Source organism: Azolla caroliniana, unplaced genomic scaffold (assembly GCF_043228905.1).
Source record: "Azolla caroliniana isolate FFs.n. ecotype wild unplaced genomic scaffold, voAzoCaro1.0.p SCAF_20, whole genome shotgun sequence".
Taxonomy (NCBI): domain Eukaryota; kingdom Viridiplantae; phylum Streptophyta; class Polypodiopsida; order Salviniales; family Salviniaceae; genus Azolla; species Azolla caroliniana.
The window spans coordinates 10,834,351-10,855,113 of NW_028230455.1; the positions used below are offsets into that span (position 1 = coordinate 10,834,351).

Consider the following 20,763-nt stretch of genomic DNA (forward strand, 5'->3'; position numbering starts at 1 on the left):
CATGATACGACGCCCTGGTTTTGATCACATTCACTATGATTTCCACACATCTTCTACCCAACCCAATTGTTCCATGAATTTCTCTCATGGTCAAGTGTGCACTCTCAATAATGGACATTCATTATTAAAGTTTTTGAATATTGATGGTACTCACTTCACATGTATTTTGTAGAAAAGTTATATTTTTGGTGTCATAGGTCACACTTGACCTCCATCTTGTAAAATCAATTGATTTTATTAGAATTTTATTGTTCGAGAAAACACTTTGCATGCTCTTGGATAAGAAATTTTGGCCTTGTGAAAACCTCTAAATTTGCATACTGTGCTCTTTAATAAGAGCAGATATAGTGCTCTTCAATGAGGTTCCCATCGAGACTCAGAAATGTCTCTACAGCAATAATACAAACCTTATCTTCACTCACTTTACACAACCATTTCTCACATAACAATGAAAAAGAGAATCATGATATCATAGTAATCACTTATCCTAAAGCTTAAGTGCATGTAACAATTGTAATCTCAAGGAGAATCACAACCTTGGGACGATAAGGCTCCCATGCCATACAATGGAGATGTTAGGGTACAAATATTTTGCACTTGGGCTCGAGAGGATAATTTTTAGAATAGTCAAGACAACAAGAAGCCATATAAAGGACAATCAAAAGACTCTTCTCTATATATTTTGTCTTCTCTATATATTCACTTAGAAAAAACATTAGAATAGCTCATGACAACAAAGGTCATGTAAAGGAGAATAAAAAGACCTTCTCAATAAAAACCAACTTAAGAGTAGCTCATAACACGCAATGAAGAGTGATCAAGAACAACGGGGAGCAAGTTTTCCACTCTTTTTGTCACATAGAAAGGGCTCTCAGGATTTTCATTTTCTTCTAACAAAAATCCATGGGGCATTTTGTCTCATCATCCAAATACATCAAGTACCGATGATGATGATTTACATATATACAATTGTACGTGGGTGTGTATGTGTGTGTATGTTGGTTGCGCCTCTCTTCATGAGGTTGGTGTGGATTTGATGTTTTAACTATGATAAACTATATATGGGGATGGAAAATGATGACAAGTTCTCTAATGAAGGGTGAATGAGGAAAACATTAGACTAGAAGCTAGGATTGATGTGGGAGGAATAATCTCTGGTTCCAGCTCCTTCCCAACCCATCCATTCCTCCCAATCTTCCCACGAGTCATTGTTAATTCCCATCATACCCTCGTACATAGATTCATATCGAGACTCCGGTGCAATATTGTTTCCACGCACACGATTCATAATACTCTGCGAAATCCCCAACAAAAGCAAGAGAAGAGTTTGATGAGTCCAAATGGTTCAAGGAAATCATGTACGGAAAAAACATAAATCGTCTTTGCCAGAACGCGGTTTGCCCTCAAGCTACATCATATGTTTCTTTACACAAATTATCTACACCATATGTTTCTCTACACAAAGCTTGTATTTAAATGTGGACAAATCATCTACACCATATGTTTCTCTACACAAAGCTTGTATTTAAATGTGGACAAATCATCTACATCATATGTTTCTCTACATAAAGCTTGTATTTACATGTGGACAAATCATCTACACCATATGTTTCTCTACACAAAGCTTGTATTTACATGTGGACAAATCATCTACACCATATGTTTCTATACACAAAGCTTGTATTTACATGTGGACAAATCATGTACATCATATGTTTCTCTACATAAAACTTGTATTTAAATGTGGACAATCATCTAGATTCTACACCATTATGTTTCTCTACATAAAACTTGTATTTAAATGTGGACCATCATCTACATACATCATACATTTCTCTACATAAAGCTTGTATTTAAATGTAGACATGTCCGTGCACATGCATTGATCGAGGCTTGTCTCTTAAGCATGTGGGTACAAAGCTATTAAGACATTATGCTCTACAATACCCTTAAGTTTTTCCTTTATTTTGCCCCTAAGTTCTAGTTATTTCCCTCGCGAAAATGCTCTTTATGTGGATGCTCTTTATGTGGCCTTCGATCCGACAACTAACTAGATGTGCTTGATTCCGCCTCATTTTCTTCGGACTTTACAATGTATGTTAAATTGGAGCCAAAAAAGACCCCGATTTCACCCGTTTTTCTTCCGACTTTATAATGTATGTTAAATTGGAGCCAAAAAATTTACCGATACTGGCGAAATGGATTCTAAATTCAATTCATTCATTTCCGTGTTTCGGGAATCGGCCGGAACTCGGTGGCAATAAGGACACTGCCAGCCGGAATCCCCCGGCGAGGTGGGGGTTTTTCAGGATTTAAGAGGGTTTATGGTTAGGGTTTATGTTCGGGTCTAAGAGGGTTTAGAGTTAGGGTTAGGGTTAGGGTTAGGGTTAGGGTTTAAGGCCTAATAGGGATTTACCAGAAAAAACAGATTTTGTATGTAACATACCTCATAAGCTTGCTCCATCTGAATGAATGTGGCTGCACACCAGTCTTCTTTGCAAACATCAGGATGGAACTGTTTTTCCATGGAAAACAAAAACAATAAGATTTTCTGTCAGAGATTTCTTTTGATCCCATAGCCAGAAGCAAACATGATAATGACCACATCGAAAAATCCAAGAACACAAATGGTTGATTCTCTAACCAGAGAAACCATGATAGCTAGCACACTCTTAACGACCAAAAAAACAGCAGAAGTTCAGATAGCCATAGCCTAGGAACCACAGACAGAAGAAATCGTTGCTTGATTTTAGGGTAAATTTTATACCTTCAAGGCTAATTTCCGACGAGCTTTCTTGATCTCTTCTTCAGAAGCTCCCACAGGAACACCCAGAGTAGAGTAATTATGGTCATTATTCGCCATGGAGAAACGTGAAAACGAGGAAGGCGAAGAAGAGAGCGGAGGAGGAGAAAACGATGACGAAGAAGAAAACGGTGCAGAAGAAGAAGAAGGGATGCTTCTGCTTCTGTTAGAGCAGCCGCAGAAGAAGAGATGGCCAGTGTGTGTGGCGGCGAGATTATTAGCTGCAGAGGTCGCCATGAAAGCCCGAATAATTTTTCTGAGTTTATTAAATTAGAAAGGATTGTGGGAAGAAACGCCGAAGGATGAAATAATATGTCTAAGGACTCACAGATACAGAATTTTTGGGTGATAGAGAGAGTTTGCAGCGGAAGAAGAAGAAGAAGAAGAAGAATAAGGATTAGGGTTTCCAGAAGAAGGAGAATCTGAAGGAGAAGAATGCGAACTAGGGTATTCCAAAAGAAGGAGAATCTAGAGGAGAAGAATGGGAACTAGGGTTTCCAGAAGAAGGAAAATCAGAAGGAGATTGAAGGATTAGGGTATTCCAGAAGAAGGTGAAGAAAGAATTAGGGTATTCCAGAAGAAGAAGAAGAAGAGTGAGTTAGGATTTCCAGAAGAAGAGGAAATAAGAGAGTAGGATGAATCAGGAAAGATTTGGAGGAGGAGGAGGAGGAAGAAGGATTAGGGTTTTCTTGCAGAAAGAAGAAGGATTGGATTAGGGTTTGCAGGGAAGGAGCTTATTTTGGAAAGAACTTGACAATCCTTATCCATTAAGGGAAAGGGGAGCTGTCTTTATATAGATGCCTGCTGACGTGGATGAAAGTTCTGACATGGATAATATTACCTAGAAAAAGGAAAAAAGAAGAAGAGAGAGGTAATATTTCTTCTTCTCTTTTAATTTATAAAAAGGAATAATAAAGTCCCAAATTAACAAATAAAATGGAATATGTACATACAAGACCTTGGAGAGTATGTACCATGAAAGGAGAACCAATCATTTGGTGGTGGTGAGAACCCACACACGAAAACCCGGCCCGCGAAAGCCAATACCGAGAAACCCGACCCGAGAAACCTAACCTGGGAAACCGACCAGAGAAACCTGACCTAGGAAGCCCGACCAGAGAAACCCAACCAAAGAAACTTGACCCGAGAAAGCCGACCCGATATGGCCTCACCATCGGTACACGGAAGACGAAGCGGAACATGTCCGTGGCAATCCACCGCCATTTTCTCACTTGCATAGTCCAGCATACGTCATGCCATAATTTGGGATGTGTGGTCCAACGACATTCATCTCAGAAAGGGGGTGGGGGTTTAGGGTTTAGGTTTGCCATACCACCATTTCCATTGCTTGACATTCCTCCGAGTCGAAAGCTCTTGAGAGTCGAAGGTTCTGTAGACTCGAAGGTTTGTCGGAGTTGAGGGCTCGTCAGAGTCTAGGGCTCTTTTGTACAATGGAGGAATATTGCCATCCTGATGTCACACTGTGTGTACACATTCGGGTAGGTTCGTCTTGTGCGATGCTTCATCAATATTAGCAAAGTTTTCTCTTTCGATAGAGACCACTCGTGCACACAATGAGTATCCATCTCTTTATGCAAATTGTATAGCCAACTTTTGCATGGCTCATCCATGATCACTTATCTTGAAACAAGAATTATATGAATAGGCAAAGTAGAGAATGGTTGCCAGATAGGATCACATCCAGGAGTATAACATGTTACTGAAAATGCGTTTTGCATATTATTAATCCAACCTACAAGATAAGATTGAGTGACTTTGGGCTTCTTGCTTTCCATCCGAATGCAAGAACTACTAGGACGTGACTAACTCAATATGGTAGAAAATTGCCAAATCATCTACAGTCTAACGGCTACCATTTGGCAGATCTCAAATTTCATTCACAAGAGAGCACTCAGGTTGAGTAGTAATAAGCTCTCAACATTTAAATGATGGGGCACTAGTGACACCATGCCACAACAATACTTTAATCCTATGTTTTCCACAAAGCTGCCAACTATAAGTAAGATTCTTCAAAAATGAAGGTATCACTTGTAAGCTATTACGTTATCAATACAAGTACTTGGGTTCAATAGATTTTCATATATCTTTATTACACAATGTATCACTTTCCTTACCCTCCTTCACACTGATAAGCATAACCTTGATAATTGAGAATATTGCTTGGAGGGGACTAGTCAGAACTGATCACATTTATATATATCATTGTGACTTGTCTAATGAAGGGATAGAGAATGAGGAGCATCTTACAATATACTATGAAGTACTCACTCTAACAATTATTCCCACTATCATTTACTATATGCACTAACCTCATACAACTTCTTATATGCAATATCATTAAACCCGAAGTGCATGACACTACCTACTCTTAGCACCACCATAAGAGACTCATTCTTTTTAGGTACCATTGACAATGTTTCTAGCCTCACAAAATTAAAATACCATCATCTCTCTCTCTTTTATCGTAATTACCTTACCCTAATAATAAGTTCTTAGCACTACAAGCACTGCGTTGTGGGTTCGAAACCCAACTTCCTCACCTCTTTATTATATACTTCTTATATATCTCTCAATTCACTAGATGCCACCGTAGAATGTAGGGGTTGAACCCATGACCACCTGGTCTCCATTCGGCAACCTTACCAACTGAGCTACATCCATCTTCTCTCTCTCTCTCTACTAGTTGAAGCCCTACTCATATCCTAAGCTCATCCAAGAGAGGGAGATGTACCATCATGTTTATGTGCGCAACACACATGGAATGGAGAGGTGGAACATGTTTAGAAAAAAGCCCTAAATATGTGAGCTATGCTTTGTAAATATACTAGACCTAAGAAGCAGTTGCCACCTTGGCATGCCTTGCATAGAAGGATGTCACACATGATTGGAAATAATTTCTAGAAGGTTGTATATGAACATATGATAACAGGAAATAACGCTTGTAAACTGTAATGATTGATTGGTCATATGGGTCTTTGTTGGTCCTTTGCGGATGTTAATATAGCCTTACTCTCTTTGACCCAAATGTTCATATTCCTACTTGTTCCTGGCCCATGTCTTTGCTTTGATTCTACATTTTCTCATGCTCATTCCACATCTTTAAGTGCCCACCCTCTTGATATTGCATTTTGCCTATTCCCATTCCCATTCTCATCCTCGTTGCTTCATCTCCACTTGCTCCATCAACTTATCATTAATCACTTGAACACCTACTCAAGGCATCACATTGCACACCCATAATTTATTGTATTTATACTAGATTGATGGTGTTGGTGAGTTAAACTCGCCATCCACTCACCAACCATTGATAACATCCATAGAATGCATAAGTAATGTTATGGTAAAAAAATGTCCTTGGGATTAACAATGTATGAGAAAATACTTGAGCATTGGATTATATCAAAGAAACAAAAACGTAATCCTTTGTGTTGATTCTTTGCCTTGAAGAATCGAAGTTAATATACCTAAGTTAAGAGAAGATCTCAACAATGAATTTTGAAATAAGCCATACACATATACATACATACATACATACATACATACATACATACATACATACATGCATGCATGCATTTTATATAAGGCATCAAGAAGGTTAAAGGAGGGATCGGGGACACAATCTCAATGTGGGACCCATGGACATGTCTTTTGAATGTACACTATGTAACTTTGATGCTAGATATCCAATCAAAATGAACTTAGTCCACATGGGCCAAATATGAGATACACTTGTTTGTAATATAAATATAACAAAATTTGTACCCAAGTAATGACAAATAAAAGTTTAGAAGTGAAGCGAGAAACATTCTGAGCCACCAAAAGAGACCCCCCTCTTTCTCTCTCTAACTTATGTTATTACAATTTCATTTCAATTGTGGCCTCTTGTTTTCCGCCATGAGTAATAACTTAAGTCATTGACACAATAGCATTGATTCCAATCCTTATTTCATGCATATTTGTTCTACCATATATCACTTTTCTAAAGTGTATGCCACGTTGGTGTATTGAATTCGTGATCTCATTGTCTCCAAAAAATTGACACAACCATCTCTCTCTTTTTATCCCATGACAACAATGCAAATGATGCATATTTAGAAAGAGAAACTTGAGATAAGGTTACTTCTTTGATAAAATTACTTCACATTGATCTTGTGATGACGTGTTGATTCTTAGACAACTGACACAAAATATGTGGCGCAGGTGAAACGTATCACTATATTTCTTGTATTCTCAAAGGATGTGTCACACTTGCAAAACCATCCACATCTCATGATGATGTACTCTTCTCAATGGATAAAAATGTGTGGATGGTATTAGTGAGCCACTCCAATGATTTCTTTTAAGTTCCACATCACATTTAAACAAGTTCATGTCCAATCTTGCATCATGCCTAATACAATGTTTGTTGGTAGAATTTGCCATCATAGACAGAAGTTTTAAATGTTCTCGAATTTGACAATGTTCTAAAAGTAAAAAGAGATCATTGTGGCATTAAATTAGTTAGAAGGAATAATACATGGACGAGGAAGGCCAATGTGTAGAACACAAGGTTGTACAATGAGCTTCGTTTTATTGTGTGCATGAAATAACGTAAAACAAATTGTTACGACTTTTCTACAAAACATGTAAGTTAACATCGATGATTTACATCAACAATGAAGCTTTGAGAAAGAGTGACATAACTTAACAAGTAAAAGTTAAGTAGAAGATTATGACATCATGAACGTTGACGTAGAAGAAAAGGAAGATAAGAGGCTTAAACTAAAAGCAGATGATCTTGTCAAAACTCTAGTGTGCAACGTCATAAAGACTAGTAGTGAACCAAAGTGGGTATGGAGATGCAATAGTATTACCGTCATAAATGTTCCACGTTGAGTGAGTATGTATGAACTTAATAATGCTATGAATAAGTGACCATCGCTTTATGTCAAATTCAAATTTTAAAACAACAATTTAAACACTCTCACTAGATGTTGCTTCAATTGCATCACCACCCCTTATGAATAAAGTGCAGAAATGTGTGGTGTTCAATATTAGTATACGATTTTGAATATAAAGAAAAAAATGAAAATGCTTCTAGTGGAATCGTCATTGAAAAGTGCACATATAACAAAGAAAGTAAATGGTGAATTGGATAACCTTAATCCACAAGTCCACATACAACATACATAAAGTTGCACAAATAGGCTCAGGACAATACCCCACTTGGAAAGCTAGGTTTAATTACATGTTATATGTATCAAGAAAAACTACCAAAATACCTTGTCAATTCACCTATTTACTATAATACCCCTGACTCAAACAAAGGAAACATGCTTTATAAAATAATCATTCAAGCTAGATACAAAACTTATTTACTAAAAAACAAAACAAACCAAATGTAATTACCAGAATGCCTTCACACTAAACTTAATAGCCAAAATACTCTCCACACTATACCCAACTACCAAAATCCCATTCAAAACAAACTTAATTAGTATTACATTCACAATGACAAATTGTGTCTCTTGTTTTGCTTCATCTCAACCTTTGCATTACATTTATATTTCATTTTATGTCTAATAATTAGTTCGATCTTTCAATTTCATAATCTACATTATCAAGTTCAAAATTGCCTTAATCTTTGTATCTCTTGATCTATCCTAATATTTAGACTCAAGCTTTATCCATCTATCTCAACCTCATTTTTTATTTTCTAAATCCAGTTTACAATTAGGTATCATGGCTTTGGTGGAGGGAAATTAGTTTGAATTATTGAAGGAGCTTCTACAATTAGTGAGGGATGATGCAACTAGTTCTCATGTTGAATTAGTGATCAAAGTAGATAAAAGAAGGTAAATTTTTGCAATATCATTCATCCAAAAGTTTTTTTGCCTCATATTTGACTTACAATACTTTAGCTAGATTGAGTATTACATGCCAACCTTGAGAATATTGGAGGTTGCATGCATCCTTTACTAAAGGTGGTCTTTCTTGTCACACCAAGATGAATAAGGAAGAGCACTATTGTGTTTGCACACAACACTTGGGAAACAAAAAGCCTAGATCAAAACAATTGACTAAAATTTGTTTGAGAAGCTCAAAGATGATCCCTCTTTCATTGATCACATGTATTGTGAAAAAGGCATTTGTCTCATCTCTTATAGGTAGCTTGCAAAGAAAAAGAAAGGGGATCTACTCAAATACATGGGGATCATGTTGTGGCATATTGTCCAAGCATATTGGAAGCAAAACCATTCTTAGTTCATAGAAAAGGATGATGATAATGCATGTTGGTTTCTTCAAAGTTTAAACAATGCTCTTTAATACACATTTGCACTAACATTTATTTCAAACAAGCAACAAAAATTAGTTGATGTTGTCTTGGTGTTTGTATTTCAAACAAACACATGGATATTGGATGCAATGATTCAACAAACATTAAAATCGGTATGCAATGTCATCTTGGTGATTAGAATTGGTTTTGGGTGGTTTCTCACGATCACCTACATGCGTGATTGCTATACAAGTTTCTCCAATAGCCCGTGGAGAAAGAGAATAATAACTATCCTTAAAGTTTAATTAATCATCAATTAGAAATGGATATAAGAATATAATTGTAGAACTTACTGCTTAAGATTACACTATTTAGTTTTACTAATAATATCTATTAAGCATATACTTAAACAAAGAGGATACAATAACCATTCTTTTTTAGTCAGGTTTAATTGTTGAGCGTATTTTCAACGCATTCCCCATAAAAACTATCATCAGCTATAAACCATGAGAATATTTCATTGACTATTTTCAAGAATCAATTTAGCAATGAAGCCCCATTTCGTTTCACTTTGGTTCATCTACTCATAACATACAATTTATATTGTTTGGTGAGTTTAGTAACAAGGACATCAAAAGAAGTATGAAGAAAACATTTGAAGGTCATCAGATTGAACTAATCATTGATTCTTCAATCAAGAAACTTCAGATTAAAATTGAAAGAAAAGATTTTGAATGTCTTCAAATTGGAGTTGGCATTGATTTTGGATCAATAAAACGACTCCAACCTGAACCAATAATCAGCATGACAATGTAAACCAAAAACTGAAGAAAGTTCAAATAAGGTGAAATGCACTCAGTATCGTTTCTTAGACAAGATAAGAGATGCTTGCAAATATTTCTCCACTTTGAATTCCTCTGTGATAAGTGAGGTTAGTATATGATCCATCTTCGAAATGTATCAAACGCACTGGTGGTTAACAACACAAACTCACCTTCCTTGAGATGACTTAGTGTTGGCCACAACGATCTTTTGAATAACCTGCAACACAAATATATAAATGAATATCCTGTCCATCACTTTATTGTTTCAAAAGGAATTGTAATCCATTAGCAACAAACACCTTAATTACACGATCATGATTAAAATTATTTTCATCTATTAGAAATTCCCTTCTTGGTGTTGGCCACAACGATCTTTTGAATAGCCTGCAACACAAATATATAAATGAATATCCTGTCCATCACTTTATTGTTTCAAAAAGAATTGTAAATCCATTAGTAACAAACACCTTCATTACACGATCATGATTAAAATTATTTTCATCTACTAGAAATTCCCTTAACCCCTGTCAAAAAGAACAATGGGTGAAAAAATGACTCATTGAATAAATGAAACATTGCCTCCTTGAAACTCAAAAGAGCTTAGAATTTTTACCTCCGTATCAGGAGATACCCATTTCAGCTCAGGCTGCTTTTCTGGTGAAGTGACAACAGGGTCTTTGAACAGCATCCTCACTTCTTGGAATGGCCATGAATCTGGTATCTGATACCTAGTTGGGTAAGCTATTGTCAAATGAAAGTGAATTAAAACCACTAGGTATAAACACAACGAATGGTGGAAACCAATATACCTGTCCTTATTCAGGTTCTCCACGATGTGTTCTATGGTACCATGTTGTCGAACTAGCTTAAGAGCAGTCTGTGGTCCAATCCCTGGAAACATCATGCATGACATTACAGATCTTCAAGGAAATTCTTAGTTTCTTTCTAGTAAAAAAGGATGAATACTTAATGCACCAGTTTGAGCACTACATGCCATGAAGAGGATGTGACCACATCCAAACCTTATTAACTACCCTTAAGCCCCACAGATCCTAAATTGTGGAGATTCAATTCAATTCCATACAGAATAATCATCTGAAACAACCTGAACATAAACACTACATAACTCAATTATGTGTTCACACACGCACACACACAGAGAGAATGTCTTGGTATCATTAAAAGATTAAATTTATTTTAAGAAATTGGATGTATGCCTCCTGACTCGACCCATGATTAGATTCATCAACGAAACTATCATTTTTTCTATCAGAATAGATCATCAGTAAAGATTATCCTTATGTGAGCCACTAGTGAAAACCATATCAACCTAGTTTAAAAAAGGGAAAAGTACCAAGATACCCCTGGAAGTTTGTCTATTTACCAGAATGCCCCTGGAAGTTCCAAATTTACCAAACTACCCCTATGTCCAAAAAATTACACTTTATAAAGTAATTATACACTCAAATATTTGGTAAATAGGGCTAGTTCGGGTCCATTTCTTCCATCTTTGGTAAATAGGGCTTGTAGATTTGAGGGTATAATTACTTTATAAAGTGTAATGTTTTGTACATAGGGGTAGTTTGGTAAATTTGGAACTTCCAGGGGCATTCTGGTAAATAGACGAACTTCGAGGGGTATCCTGGTACTTTTCCCTTTAAAAAATAATAGTTTTTGCCTCATTGTTTGACATAAATGCCATTAATGATAGTTTTCTTTTCCACAGTTCGACAGAATCCTATTTCACTATGTTCATCCTCCCTTGGACAGCACATTTGTTGCAAGTGAGGATAATTTCCTTTTTCCAAAGAGTGGTAACATCTATGCTTATTATTGTATTTTGTAGATATCCCAGAATTTGTTATTGTGTATGTCAGATAATTATCCTAGGACTTTATAGGCCCATAATTTATATGTAAAAATGGTAAAACAAACATGTTACAACCCCCACATTAAGCTTTACATCTATGCTCAACTTCATTGCACATGCGACATTATGGCTTAAGAATATTGGGGAGACCATGTATGGGGATCTATAGGGCACACAATTTTACTATCACTGATCAAGTTAAAACCTTCATAATGTAGATGCCTTATTTTGAGCATGTGAGAGCATTGCACATGATCCACTATTTACTCACTCCTATTCCAATTGAAATAAAACAAAAATGATTAATAAGACCTAAAGAGATTCAAAGAACAATTTCAATACCTACATCAAACAATGAAAAGAAACCTCTGCGAGAGGAGAATTACAGATACAAAAAACCTCGGACTGCAACAACATGGTAGATCATATTGACTTTATTTGGAAATCAATGTCATCTGTAGTTTACAGGAATAAAAACAAACCTTTGATAGTGTCACAATAATCACATCCACAAAGGATACAGAGGTCAATGAACTCGTCCATTGTCATCTCTAAACCTTCTAAGGCCTGCATCCCAATTTCAACAAAGTTAAGTTATGTTACAAAAACATGACATAGAAGCATTTAAAGGAAGCATGAAAATGAAATAGATTTTCGCCAATGTCCTTTTCTGAAATGAACTAGGCACTAATATCAAGGTAAAATTGTATTAGCGAGGAACCCATTCATACCTTAATAATGTCAAATTCTAAAACAGGAATTTTGCGAGATATAGGATCCATTAGATGCCTTAGAAATTTGGGTGCCCCAAAAGTCAGCGAGTCCATGTCTTCTGAAGCTACGCCATAAACCTAAATAATTAAAGATACTATGAAAAAAACCTTTTCAATTTAATTTTCCATGAAAATAGATATCAGCTCCACTTCAAACCAAAACACCTTTCCTGACTTGCATAAAGCTGCACATTCAGCCTCCGCTTCACCAGGGGCCTGAAGAAAAGTAATCAGAATCAGAAAGGTCTTGTAAGTCTTTCAAGGAGACAAAACTTAAATTTCTTTTTAAGACATTTCAAAGCACAATTTCTTTGACTTGACAAAACAATATGATGCAGGATTCCACATACCTAGGCCAACATATAATTCATATATGGAAAAAAGAAGAAGCTAATGCCTGATACAAGAGCAGAAAGATATTAATATCCTAGACAACTTTTCTCAGATTATTGATAACTGAAGGAAGAGCACAAGACAAGAGAGTTTATTGCTGCTTTGATGAATTTTGCAGATCATTTGACACTGCTGAGGAAGTAAAGCATGAGAAAAGTACTTTAATGTCTTATACAACTAAATTTATTATCAAGATCATTTGTCTATATATACAATGCATAGGATATTGCAGTGGTTGTTGCTCGCTTATGCAGACAAACCACACTTCGCAAACAAAATAGGGATAGCATTTTAACTTTCTTATTAAAGGTGGTGGAGAGGGATTACAGTGTGAAAAAGAGCCATCAACTCTACTCGCATCAATGGAAAGATGGGATTGATGATGATTTTCAAGCTGGGCTAAAAGGTTGGCTTGTAACAGGAGACAATATTTTTCTCAGACTGCATCTGATGGCTATGATAGCTATACAAGCATCTGTACGAGGATAAACTGGATTTGTTATAACAGGTGTTCTGATAATGTAGTCACCAATGTTTTTGGAAGGGAAATTTTTAAGCAAGTAAGCACCAATATAAACAATGGAAACTCAAGATTCCAACATTCTTGGATTCATCCATGCTCTTGGATACAATTCTGTGCTTCAATACAGATCCAAATTCAAATTGAAACTAATTTTCTAATTTCATGAATCGAACATCTGATTGCATACGGAAAATTCTTGATAGAATTCTTTTATTCACGCTCTATTTCTTCAGACATCTAGATTATAGAAGTGGATAATGATCCACAGTGGATGAGAATGATGCAGGATATATTCAAGCTCAGAATGAAATTCATAAACTGCTACAAAGCAAAGAGAGACGAGAGTGCCTGAATTGCAGGTACACCCATTAGTTGTAACAATCTCAAGCAGTCTTCATTATGTTGCTTTGTGACCTGAAAGAGTATCAGTTCAATTCATTTTGAGACTATCTACATTAGAAGTAAAACCAAATTAGCTTTATTCATCATAACCTAACTTCACTGTCCGTTTGCTGTACTTCTCTATGTCACTTCTATCACCATTCTGCAAACAAATGCAACAAACAAAGGCACAAAGAAAAGATTGTTAAACTGCATTCTTACAAAACAACATCTCCAACATGCAAATGTTCTCACCTCCAATACAGCTGCCAAATCAGCTGCAGCATCCTCTCGCCTTGAAGATCTGTAAACAAAATAAGATATAAAACAGATGAAAATAACATCAATAAGCCTGAGTTTTTCTTTATTTCCCCAAATGCCCCCATGGTTTTGTTACTTACTCTTGCTCAACCCCTAAAATAGCAATTATATGTCAATTCAACCCCTGTTTCTCAGTTACACAGTTATATGTACTATTTGACCAAATATATATGCTATTTGAGCAATTCTATTCATTCCCTTTCTATTCTCTTTTGGAGATCGACCAAGGTCATTTGGTTACATAAGAACTTAGGGGCCTTTGGGTGAATAACGAAAACTCAGACATTTCAGAGGTTTTCCCTAAATGTAACTAACCGTTTATATAGTTCTGCCTTCTTCAAACTAGGAGGTTCACCATCAAAAACATACCTGAAAATGTGATCAACTTGAGCATGCACGGAGAGGTCTATAGGAGATCAGCACTTTCAACACAAATATATCAGTTATTTACAATAAGGAATTAGACTTACAAAGGTTGGATACCAGCTTCTAGCAGCCGAATTGTTCTTGTGAACATACCCTGCAAATGGCTAAAGTTAAAGATTCAGAGTTGTGATAAGCTAAGATTTTTACATAAAAACCTGTATCCAACCTATCTATAGCAAAACTTTAAATTTGTCAGCATACAAAATTTCACCTTGTCACTTCACCAGCCTCATTTGTGAGCAATCTAGTGCCTGTACGGCCAACCACAATCTGCAAAACAAATACAGACATAGATTGCATCATAAACTACTCTATGTGCCATAATACGAATACATATTAAAAACAAAATCGAAACCTCTGAGCCCAACAAGACCTACATCAATAGCTATAAATGGAATCTGTGTTTTTTCTTTACCAAGGAACCTGGGGATTATGATATTATAGGATATGACAATCCTAAATAATGTCCAATTGGTATATATGATACCAAATACCAGTCTAAACAAGTCTTGTTTAAGTTTGCCACCTAGCTGGTGTATTATCCTGGATGTATATCATGAACCTTTCGTCAAACAAAGAAATCCAGGCTTATTCTTAAAGATACATAATTTCTAGGAAAATTCAGATTGGTGGGGTATCAATTCCTATTGTTATAATCATGATTGGTATCAAAACAAGAATCATATCCTGGGTGGCATTAGCTAAGTAGTTTTAGGATTTTCATCTCAAAAATGAAATTCGTTTATTTACATACAATACAGTATACCACATCATTGCATCATGATTCATAAGCACTTTTCATTAAACTTCAAGTTACTACTCTTGGGATACTTTGCTATATTGTTGAACATGTGTCAGGCCTATAAAAATGAGGCTTTTTGTCTTGAGGACAGGTTTCATATTTAGATATAATACATGCTATTATACGCTGAAAACCTGTTCAGAAAGATAGCATTGTTACTCTTCTCTAGAAATTATCACCCTTTACCAGAAATTGATAAATACTTGTGCTCGCATCTATAGCAATTTTCCGTTCAAGAAAACTGTCAAATTTGAGCTCCCTCATACAACCCGGTGCATGTTCAGAGAGAAGCTTCGTTAAACCCTATCAAAAAAAGAAAAAACTGTCAAGAATAAAAACGAATGACAAGAGAATAGAGAGAGAGAGAGAGAGAGAGGAAAGAAACCAGAAAACAAATGAAAAGAATAAGTGAATGAAAGAAAGAAGAAAAGGATGGGACTTCACATGTTCAAATGTTAAGTGAAAAATTTGTTAAATTCTTAACAGAAAGCAAACAAGATTCAGAAAAAAGACGAAGGGGAAGAGTAAAAAAGAAAGAAAGAATTAACTGAAAGGCAAGAAAAGCATAAAACAGTGCTCTGAAGGAAGGAAGAACAAAAAGAGAGATGAAAAGAAATACCTTGATTCCCATGGTGATAGTTGTGAAACGCTGGCGATGGCGATGGCGATGGCGATAGGAAGGAGGAGAGAATCTGAGGTTTAGAGAACAAGCTGAAGCTGATTTAACAGAAGTAATCTCCATGAAAGCATACTGAGTATCTGAGAAGGAGAGGGATGGGGATGGGGGCATTTCTGCAGAAAATGTGTATAGAATGTGTAAATGGAGATATGATTATTACGGTTGGAACACAGATGATGAGCAAAAGAATAAGAGATTAATAAGGAAAAGAATGGATTAAGGTTGCTTAATGATGAGTACAGGAATAAGAGATTATTACTTACACCCATAATTAAGGGTGTTTAATGATGAGCAAAAGAATAAGAGATTAATTAGGAAGGGAATAGATTTAAGGCCACTTAAGCACATCAATCATTAAAGGTGCTTAGTAATGAGCAAATGAATTTAAAGAGATTAATAAGGAGACGAATGGATTAAGGGTGCTTAATCACACCAATATTTAAGGGTGCTTAATGATGAGGCAAAAGAATAAGATATTAATAAGGAGAAGAATGGATTAAGGGCACTTAATCACACCCATGATTAAGGGTGCTTAATGATAAGCAAAGGAATAAGAGATTAATTAGGAGGGGGATAGATTAAGGTTGCTTAAGCACATCAATCATTAAAGATGCTTATTGACAAGCAAAGGTTATACCTTATGTTATACTTGGGTTGTTGTACCTTGAAGAGAAGAATGGATTAAGGGCACTTAATCTCACCAATATTTAAGGGTGCTTAATGAGGAGGAAAAAGAATAAGATATTAATAAGGAGAAGAATGGATTAAGGGCGCTTAATCACACCCATGATTAAGGGTGCTTAATGATAAGCAAAGGAATAAGAGATTAATTAGGAGGGGAATAGATTAAGGTTGCATAAGCACATCAATCATTAAAGATGCTTATTGACAAGCAAAGGTTATACCTTATGTTATACTTGGGTTGTTGTACCTTGAAGACCATGGTGGTCTTGGATTAGGGAGGATGCAAAGACTAAGAGGGCACGGACATTTGGAGACTTGAAGGCTCACCGAACTCGAAGGCTCTTTAGAGTCTAAGGATTCATCAATCAAAACTTTGCGAGTATATGTAATTATGCGCTCGGTGGTCGGAATTAAGGTTCGAGAAGTCATATTGGCGTGATGAATTTCGAGAAAATTCGATGGCTTGATTTATGTTGCGTTCGACAAAATTCACGTAGCTTTATGTCCCAAGCTCGAAATTCCAAGCCGAAAAATTCAGGCGCGATCCTCGTGGCGAATTGTTCGTGTCAGATACTCAAATTACAAAGATTTGCACAAAATAGTGAAATAAAAATTATGTTAAGATTTGGTGAGCAATAGTAAATTTGAAGAAAGTGAAAGTAAAATGAGAAAATTCTCGGCTTTGTTACATGGATGCAATGAACAAGTGATAGAAGAAGGATAGGAATAAGATAGGAGTAAATGGAGAGGGTAAGATCACGAGTAGGGTATCATTTCGGCGGCCTTGGCCGATAAAGACTACTTGATCAGGATGGAAGTGATAATCGAGACAGATTGCCTATCGATTCTCAGTATGGTTTCCAGATGTGCGACTCCAGACCTGGTGATGCTCAGGTGGATCACGCACATCAAGTCCCTGAATCCGGAGATGCAACACATCTCCATAAAGGACTTGTAACACCATGGCCGATATGCTCTCAAGAGCACGGTTCGAGAACGAGGATGGCATGGTGTCGGAAGACGAAGAGGTCGGCATGGACTTCTTTGAGTCGGCTCAAATGTTAGCAAACAAGCGGAGCACTCCGGCCCTGAACGAGTTCGACGATAACGACTATGACGGGGAGGGGCTCCAGATTGGTAAGTTCCTAAGCACAATGGGGCCGGACACGACGTGGACGAAAGACAAAGCGATCCGGATCCGGAAGAAGGCTTATCGGTTCTTCCTACGGAATGGTAAGATATGGAAGCACCCGAAGAGACGAACCGACACACCACTCCGGGTGGTGACGAAGGAAGATGAGTAGGCGGTGCTCCTGGGGATTTCACGAAAGCCCCTGGTCTGGACACCGGGGAACATGGGCCACATTCGAGAAACTGAAGGAGAAGTATTGGTGGCCAGGGATGTATCGTGACGGGCATCACTTCGTGACAACATGCGAAAGCTGTTAAACGCATTCCGGTGTCCAACACTGCGACAAGCTGTACCCGACCTACCCTCCAACCATCCACTTCAGATGGGGGTAGGACAGATGCGATACCTGGTGCTCGTGAGAGAAGATCTGATGAACCAGGTGGAGGGGTTGATTTAGTGATGATGTCGATGGGGGTAGGACAGATGCGATACCTGGTGCTCGTGAGAGAAGATCTGATGAACCAGGTGGAGGGTCGAGCCTTAACGATCAAGACAACTGCTGCGGTTTGCTGATTCCTGATCGAAGACGTGATTTGCTGGTATGGGTGTGAGCATGCGATGGACGAGTCGGGAACTGGCCGAGACTACTTCCTTATGCGCTATGGGCCGACTGAACTACACACAGTTTAGTAACCGGGTACATGCCGATATAACCGATGTTCGGACAAAAACCGATCATGCCGGTGGAGAGGACGATTTCGTCGTGGTTAGCGGTCGACTGGTCGGAAGAGATGAGCCAGGAAGAGTTGCTCACGGCGCGGACCCGACAGCTCAAGCGAAGGCTGGACGACATCGAGCGAGCGACGACAAGGGTAGAAGAGGCGAGGAAGAAGAAGAAGGGCCGGTTTTGTCACAGACACACCAAGCGCGGACTAGGACGGAGCATAGATGATGGGGGCTACGAGCGACGGATGAACTTGGAGCTAGATGTGACAAGGCTAGGAACTCTAGATGTTGTGAGAGATATGAGGGCATGAAGACAGAAATAAAGATCAAGGAGACAAAGATGAGGCGAAACGAGAATACTAGATTGATGTGTCAATGACTGGTGTTGAATCCCTTGAAAGGGATCAAGGATGTTACAAGCATTTATACAATTTCCGAGATTGAATATCTCTAGAATATACTCAAGAAATATCTCGAGAATATACCCGTTTCAAATATACCGTACAATATCTCTAGTATATACTAACGACTAGAATATTTTGATTCTGAAATGTACTATACGTTAGACCATAGAATACTACACCATTATATACAAATGTATGCTTATAGGTTGAGGATGATGTCTTGGAAATGTGAGGTTGTAGGTTCAATCCTCACAAACTATGTATTTGATGTCACTGTGTCGTGATAGGTTTGACTGAACGCACCGACTCCGGCATCAAGGAGGGTGATTGGGTGCTGGTCTACGACAACAGCCTAGACAACCAACACTGGTCGACTCAGAAGTTTGCGAAGAGGTGGTTCGGGCCATACGTGGGGACAAGCGCCAACAACAATGCGACATACCATCTTGCTGAGCTTGACGGGATGAGGATCGCGGTGCCGGTTGTGGGGAAGCGGATAAAGGCATGTTGAGAATTGAACTCAACTCCCATAGAAATAGGTTTCACACTAGCTCATGGACATACCGGTCTAGTCTTGTAAATAGTAGAAAGGGCCCTTGCCCTAGTTTAGTTGGTATTTAAACCAACCTTTTGTAACTTTGTTATTGTTGGAAGTAATACAGAGTTTTATCATCTTAAGAGTCTCTCTCTCTGTTTCTCATAAGTGTTCACACATACACCCACACAGTCCTACCGTTGCATACAATCACTCTCCTTTCTTTACATGGTATTAGAGTGTGGTTTTCTGATCAACATAATCGGTCCAAGAAATAGAGAAGAAATCATCATGAATACTCATATGCAAAGCGCTCTTCCTACAGAGAAGCTCGACAGGACAAACTTCGCATCTTGGGAGTACAAGATGCATTAGTACCTTGTCAGACAAGGATATTGGAGCTATATTGAAGGAGCTCACGAAACGCAGCCCAAACCAACACATGCTGACTATCCCGTTTGGGAGCAGGTCGCAAGCCATGTGTTGTATTGCCTTGCATCATGCGTACAGGATCACATGCTCGACTATATTCGAGAGGCGAAACGCCGAAAGAAGCTTGGGGCAATCTCAAGAAGATCTTCACGCCCAATATGGCTGCCTGTAAGCTTCAACTTCTTCAGGAGCTGAACAATATTCATCAAAGGGACATGCCAATCGATAGCTATACCTTGAAGATCAAGGAGCTATGTGACACCCTCGGATCGATCGATGTCATCATTGATGACGACGAGATGGTGCAAATATGCCTCGGTGGCTTAGCACCCCAATTTGGCTCGATTAGATCGGCCATCCTTGCAAGGGAGAATCCTCCTTTATTTTTCGATCTCCAATCAATATTGCCGATCGAGGAAAATCACGCCCAACAAAGGAGCAACGCATCAGAGGGTCATATGATGTACTCCCAATCGGATGATAGAAGAAATTTTAGCCGTGGAAATAGAGGTCGATTCGGACAAGGCCATCACGGTCAACAGACCCAAGAGCGTAACTCCCACCAATGGCAAGCGGACAGGAACAATCCTAGAGAGTTCGACAGAAGGGGGGGGGAGCAATCGCAATAACCCAATCGAATGCGGATATTGCGGAAAACTCAGACACCATGAAGAGGAGTGCTGAAAGAAGAAGCGAGACTTCGCTTTGACTGGTCGACAACTCACGAATTACGCATTGAATTCCGATTACGACAATCGTAGCGGAATGTTCACGAATT

At 37.9% G+C, this 20,763-nt stretch overlaps 2 protein-coding genes and 1 long non-coding RNA gene across 7 annotated transcripts; 1 reads left to right on the forward strand and 2 right to left on the reverse strand.

Moving 5' to 3' along the window:
• Positions 1-174: 174 nt before the first annotated feature.
• Positions 175-1,302, forward strand: LOC147850994 (uncharacterized). The gene is made up of 2 exons (XR_015531588.1): positions 175-474; positions 708-1,302. It is a non-coding gene; the product is annotated as an uncharacterized LOC147850994 (long non-coding RNA).
• Positions 746-3,173, reverse strand: LOC147850995 (chaperone protein dnaJ 8, chloroplastic-like). Its single transcript, XM_087335483.1, has 3 exons — positions 2,768-3,173; positions 2,447-2,515; positions 746-1,294 (listed from the first exon to the last, which is right to left on the reverse strand). Exons 1-3 carry the CDS (start codon positions 3,038-3,040, stop codon positions 1,121-1,123), a joined length of 516 nt encoding a protein of 171 aa, XP_087191609.1. The 5' UTR covers positions 3,041-3,173; the 3' UTR covers positions 746-1,120.
• Positions 3,174-9,576: 6,403 nt separating this feature from the next.
• Positions 9,577-16,177, reverse strand: LOC147850996 (5'-3' exonuclease family protein). 5 transcript variants are annotated; one of them, XR_015531604.1, is made up of 17 exons: positions 16,013-16,174; positions 15,580-15,696; positions 14,803-14,861; positions 14,636-14,695; positions 14,481-14,534; positions 14,100-14,148; positions 13,960-14,007; positions 13,812-13,877; positions 12,713-12,763; positions 12,506-12,625; positions 12,257-12,341; positions 10,714-10,795; positions 10,518-10,632; positions 10,372-10,428; positions 10,204-10,288; positions 10,075-10,121; positions 9,577-9,867 (listed from the first exon to the last, which is right to left on the reverse strand). XR_015531604.1 is itself a non-coding variant. In XM_087335684.1 (16 exons), exons 1-16 carry the CDS (start codon positions 16,133-16,135, stop codon positions 9,849-9,851), a joined length of 1,152 nt encoding a protein of 383 aa, XP_087191810.1. In that variant the 5' UTR covers positions 16,136-16,175; the 3' UTR covers positions 9,577-9,848. The 5 variants fall into 5 exon arrangements, 3 of the variants coding, with proteins under 3 accessions (XP_087191810.1, XP_087191812.1, XP_087191811.1); XM_087335684.1 differs by lacking the exon at positions 10,204-10,288 and having other exon boundaries at positions 16,013-16,175; XM_087335685.1 differs by lacking the exon at positions 9,577-9,867 and having other exon boundaries at positions 9,912-10,121.
• Between the last annotated feature and the right edge of the window lie 4,586 nt (positions 16,178-20,763).